Source organism: Caenorhabditis briggsae, assembly GCF_000004555.2.
Source record: "Caenorhabditis briggsae complete genome, chrIV, whole genome shotgun sequence".
Taxonomy (NCBI): Eukaryota; Metazoa; Nematoda; class Chromadorea; order Rhabditida; family Rhabditidae; genus Caenorhabditis; species Caenorhabditis briggsae.
This window is the reverse complement of record NC_013487.2, coordinates 16250373-16256372: the sequence shown is the minus strand read 5'-3', so window position 1 is coordinate 16256372 and position 6000 is coordinate 16250373. Positions and strand designations below refer to the sequence as shown.

The window sequence follows — 6000 nt, the reverse complement described above, 5'->3', positions numbered from 1 at the left end:
TCGATTAATTGGGTAACGCCCTGCGTCTCTCAAATGCAAAAATGGGTATAACTCGCTTCAGAATTAAGCTAAAAACTTGATTTTTAGCTCATTTTGAAGGGTAGAAAAAGAGCTTTCAGATGATATACAATTTCATATATTTTCTACTGAAAACGCTCTCGAGAGCTGATTAGCGGCGCGCGCGACAGTAGGAGAGAAGCGCTGTCGCGCTGGCCGCTTACCACCTCCCGCTGAGCGCGCCCTCAGAGCAAAAATGGCTGTAACTCGCTTCAAATTCAAGCTAGCAAATCGATTTTTAGCTCAATTCAAAGGAAAGAAAATGGGCTTTCAGATGATACTCAAATCTCTGATTTTTGAATTTCTAGACACAACTCCTGGGAGCCAGAAGACAACATCAACGACGACGTCGCGATTGCCGACTATTTCGCCGATAAAAAGAGGGAGAAGGAGGGAAAAGCGAGGCTGAAAGAGTTGTTGAGGAAGAAGAAGGAGTTGGAGGAGACACCCAGTGATTCAGAGGTGTTTTCTGATAAAGAGGACGATGCTGCTGCGGATGACGTGGAGGCTCCAGAAGTCAAGAAGGCTAGGAAGGATGGAGAGAGAGGATCTTCTTCGAGGACACATTAAAGATCTGTTCATCTAAATTCTCATTTTCCTTGAATTTCGAAAATTCTCTTTTTTTTTTGGAAGTCAAAAAAAATGCGAAAATTCTTAAAAATCCAAAGTTTTAAGAAAATCCAAAAAATTGAGAACTAGTTAGCTCAATTTCTGGAGATTCGAAATTTCGATTTTTTTAATCCTAAATTCGCTAATTTTGACCTCAAAATTCCAGATTTTTCAGTCTGAAATCCCTAATTTTTACCCTTAAATTCCTTATTTTTAGACTCAAAAATCAGTACTTTTATTACTAAATGAAATGATTTTCATCCCCAAATTCCTTATTTTTGATCTATTTTTGACTCCAAAATTTCCTATTTTTCCCCCGAAATCCCCTACTCTTGAACTCGAAATTCCCTAATTTTCACATTTGAATTCCTCAATTTTTCATCCTAAAATCCCTATTCTTAACCTCTAACTCCCCTATTTTTAACCTAAAAATCGCTATTTTTCCACCTAAATTCACTATTTTTGACCCCGAAATTCCCAATTTTTACCCTTTAAAAAATTCTTCAAATTTCACATCAAAATTTCAAATTTCCGACCTAAAATTCCCTATTTTTCAACCTTAAAATCACTATTTTTGACCACAAATTTCCATATTTTTACGCCTCAATTCCTAAATTTTTGCTTTAAAATTTCTTATTTTTCATCCTAAACTCTAGATTTTTGGCTTCAAAATTGCCTAATTTTTATCTTAAATTCCTTAATTTTGACCCCTAAATCCCCTATTTCTGCCCAAATTTCACAATTTTTGACCTAAAAATTCCTTAATTTTGACTCAAAATTCCCCAATTTTCACCTTTGAACTCCTTAATTTTTCATCCTAAAATCCCTAATTTCTGCCCAAATTTCCACATTTTCAACCTAAAAATTCCCTATTTTTCCGCCTAAATTCCTATATAATTTTGAGCCTAAATTCCCTATTTTTGACCTCAAAAACCACCCAATTCTGGCATTTTTTACAACAAAAATCAATAAAGATCACATAAAAATCAATAAATAGAAGTATGGATTAAAAAGGTCCAAAAATACAAGACATATGTTTTCAAATGGGACGGGAATTTTCGGGGCGGCGGAAATAATGAAATTATGATGAAAATGAGAAGAAAATTTGATTTTTGGAGTCGAAAAGCTTGAAAAATCGGATTTCTAAGCTGAAAATGGTCGTTTTTCAGCTCTTTGGCGGAATTTTTCGGCCAAAATTCATCGAAAATCCGATTTTTTAGGTCGAAAAATTGAATTTTTTAGGCCAAAATTCATCAAAAAATCGATTTTTTTCAGCCAAAAAAACTCTAAAAATGCCCAAATTTCCGGCATTTTTCGACTCAAAAAACCTCAAAAATCTCAAAAAAATAAAGAGTTCAAAATTTTGATTTTCGCGGAAAAATTTCAGATATTCAAAATCGACTCTAATTAGGAGGTTAATTAGGGGGGGGGGCAATTATCTCTGCTGTCCCATTCCCTCGCGTTCCTTGTTCTCGCGTGGAATCTTGATCCATTGTCCTTGCAGATTCTCTCGCCACAGGGTGATCTGGAAAATTCAGGAGGTTTTTGGCTGAAAAATTGACTGAAAATGAGATTTTAGAGCTGAAATTTGTCATTTTTCAGCCAAAAATCACTATTTTTGACCCTAAATTATCGATTTTTCAGCTCAAATTCCCGTATTGTTGGCCTCAAAATGACCCAATTTCATGACCTAATTTTTCGTGACCTAATTTTCATGACCTGATTTTTCGAATTTTCTAGGTCATTTCCAGCCGAAATTGCTCAATTTTGATCTCCAAAACTACAGTAATCCTACAGTAATCCTTCAAAAACCCCATTCCTACCATATTATCATCTCCAGAAACCGACAAAAACGATCCGCACGGGGAAAACGAGGCGTGATAGAGTGCACACGGAGCCTGTTCCAACAATTTCGACTTCCATTCGGCCGTTTCGATGTCCGCGATACGGTAGAGCACGAGGTTCCCGTCGAGACCACAGCTGACGATCGAGTGTTGTCCCTTGTTGGTCACCGGACACCACGCCGCCTCACGAACGAAATCCTTGTGGCAGTGGATAGCTTTCTCGCACGTCCACTCGTTCAGCTCCTCGTTTCTGCGTAGAAAAATGACTTTTAGCAGATGGAAATAGGTCCAAATGAGCCGAAAATCGTCAAAAATCATCTAGAAAAGCCCTAAAATCATTTGAAATAGATCTAAAACCGTAAAAAATCGTCTAAAATCACTTTGAAATAGCTTTAACTCGTCTAAAAAAGCTCTAAAATCATATAAAACAGCCCTAAAATCGTCTAAAATAGTCCTAGGATCGTTTAAAAAAACCCTAAAATCGTCAAAAATCGCCTATAGGTCGTCAAAAATCGTCTAAAACATTCCTAAAATCGTAAAAAATCATTTAAAAAACTCAAAAATCGTCTGAAATAGCTCTAAAATCACTTAAAAATAGCTTAAAATCGTCTAGAATCGTTAAAAAAAAGCCCTAGAATCGCTTGGAAAATCCCTAAAATCACTTGAAATTCGTCTAAAATCGTCTAAAAAAGCCCGAAATCGCTTAAAAATCATCTCAAATTGCCTAAAAATGGTCCGAAAACCATTTTTAGAGGTGGTTGAGCTTATTTTGGACTTTTTTAAGGCTTTCTAAGGCTTTTCCTATGCCTTTTAGGCTGTTTCAAATTATTTCCAGCCCCATTTCCCCCATTTTATGACTATTTATAGGTCATTTTTCATTTTTTCTGGCTCTTCCAGCCCATTTTCCTCATTTTCCACACTTACAACAACCAAATCTTGACCAATTTATCGTTTCCAGCCGACACAAATCGTTTCTTGCCTGCCGGATCAGCTGTTCCTGGCGCCCATGACACCGAATTCACGCCCTGATCGTGACAATTCTGGATTCGCGACGATTGCCACTGCTGGGTCTGTGCGTCGAATCTCAGAATTCCAATGGTCCCATCAGCCGACGATGAGGCCAGCATGAGGCCGAATTGGTGGGGAGCAAAGGCGACGGAGGTGACGGACGCCTCGTGCGTCTCCCATTCGTACGTCTTCTGCCAGCGACCGTTCACTTCTTGCCAGATTATCACTTTTCTGCAAAACATTTGGGTAAAAATGGCGATTTTGTCGTTAAAAAGGGCTAAAATAGTCAAAAATACGCTAAAAATGACTCGAAACAGCTCTTACACAGCTAAAATAAGGGTTTTAATAGCTGAAAATGACCTTAAAACAACCAAAAATGATCCAAAACCACCAAAAATCGACTCAAAACCACAAAAATGGCTTCAAAAGCCAAAGGACACCATGGCCGAGTTTTCCGGATTTCTAGGCCATGGGTTTTTGGGTCGTTTCCGCCCGTTTTTCTTGATTTTTGAGTCTATTTTTAGCTATTTTCAGCTGAAAATAAGCCAAAATAGCCTTCAAACCTTCAAAAACGACCTAAAACCTCCAAAAATGGGCCAGAACCACCAAAAGCACACCATGGCCGAGTATTGTGAATTTCTAGGCCATGGGTCATTTTTGGGTCATTTTCACTCGTTTTTCATAATTTTTGGGTCATTTTTCAGACATTTTTGAAGAGAAACATTGAGAAATGGCTGAAAACTGCTCTTAAACAGCAAAAATGAGGATTTTCACTGCTGACAATGACCCAAAACCATCGAAAACGGGTCAGAAACACCAAAAGCACACCATGACCGAGATTTATGGATTCCTAGGCCACGCTTCTTTTTGGGTCATTTTTAACCGATTTTCATGATTTGTGGGTCAATTTTTCGGGATTTTATCGATGAAATCAAGAAAAACACGCGAAAAATGACCCAAAAATCATGAAAATCGGGAAAAATTGACCAAATGGCCTAGAAATTCGGAAAACTCGGCCATGGGGTCCTTTCAGGCGTTCGTGACCTTGTTTTGATGATTTTTGGCCATTTCGAGCACTTTTAAAACGGTTCTTCGCCTATTTTCAGCCGTTTTCAGACGAAAATTCGCAGTTTTTCGCAATTTTTCCCTTAAAACATACTTATCATAAGAGGCCGACGCCAGGAGTCCACCGTACTTCGGATGGGCCCATGACACCTTCCAAACGGGTCCATTGTGTCCAGAAAGTTCGATTAGTGGGTAGGATTGACCGTTTGGGCGGACCTGAAATTGAAAATTTCGCTGAAAATTGATTTTTCACATTTTTAGGGGTAAAAAACGCTGAAAATCAAGATTTTGGGGTCGAAAATTACGTTTTTCGGCCGGAAAAAGCGTTACTGTCACCTCAACATCGACCAAACACGGCTTGAAATACCTATTTAGGCCAAACGTCTGAAATTTCGCAATTCAAGGTTTTCAGGGCCAAAAACTCTATTTCTAGCATGAAAATGGGGTTTTATGGCTATGTTTCATGTCTTAAACACCCTGAAATGACTAAAAGTTGCCGAAAATCGGTATTTTTAGGATTTTTTTTCGAAAAATTTTTAAATTCAATTTTTTTTTTTGAAAAAATCCAATTTTCCCTATTTAATGACCTCGAAAATTTTGACCAATCGATCGGATCCACATGTGGCCAGCCGGTTTCCATAGATATTCAGCTGAGCGTCGTGCTGAAAACATTTTTTTTTCAAATAAATTTTCTTCAAACTTTTTGAACCTACAATCGCATCGCGATGCTGGGTATCGATTCTCTGACGAATAGTGGTCATATTTTCACCTAGAAATTTGAAACAATCAGAAAAATTGAAGGTTTTTGAGCCAAAAAACGGTGAAAAAATGAGTTGGAACCTGAAAAACGGAAAAAGCGGCAAGGCACCGAAAGTGCGCCAAGACGCACAGCTGGCGCGTTTCGCGATCTCGGCACGTGGCGATGGGGGACAACAAAATCAGGGAAATTCTGGTGATAAACATGGTACAAAGTTTATTTAGGTCATTAAAAATCACAAAAATTGGGACAAAAAAATGAAAATATCGACAAAAACAATGACAATTGGAAGGTTCTGGAGCTGGGACATCTGCAAAAATCTGAAATTTTAGAATCTGGAAAAAGTTTTTTTTTTGTATTTCTGATTGTACTTTGTAGTCTTTTAGTCTCCCCTCTGATAATCATTATCTTGTGACGTCGTACGCCTTTTTTATGACCATATTGCCACTCTCTCTTTTCTCTGATATCTCTTTTTCTCTCTATCACCCAATCAGTCCATTTTGACAGAGAACCTGTCATTTTCCCTTTTCACTCTTTTTTTAATATGAAAATATCAGCAAAACCCGATAAATCGATATTCTGACCTTTTTAGAGACTTTTTTGTGATTTTTTTGCTGAAAATATGTTCTAAAAATCAACTTTTACTAATTTTCATCGATT

At 37.6% G+C, this 6000-nt stretch overlaps 2 protein-coding genes across 2 annotated transcripts in view; one reads left to right on the top strand and one right to left on the bottom strand.

Moving 5' to 3' along the window:
- CBG13888 overlaps window positions 1-627 on the top strand; it is a gene marked incomplete at both ends in the record, with an annotated part of 1839 nt that extends 1212 nt beyond the window's left edge. The window contains one exon of the mRNA XM_002634740.1: window positions 366-627. Coding sequence (XP_002634786.1) covers window positions 366-627 — 262 coding nt within the window. The remainder of the gene's footprint in view (window positions 1-365) is intronic.
- A 1474-nt stretch (window positions 628-2101) lies between these two features.
- Window positions 2102-5344, bottom strand: Cbr-npp-20 (the record flags this gene model as incomplete). The annotated part of the gene is made up of 6 exons (XM_045236320.1): window positions 2102-2191; window positions 2490-2760; window positions 3435-3749; window positions 4678-4799; window positions 5171-5245; window positions 5297-5344. 6 exons carry the CDS (start codon window positions 5342-5344, stop codon window positions 2102-2104), a joined length of 921 nt encoding a protein of 306 aa, XP_045095307.1.
- Between the last annotated feature and the right edge of the window lie 656 nt (window positions 5345-6000).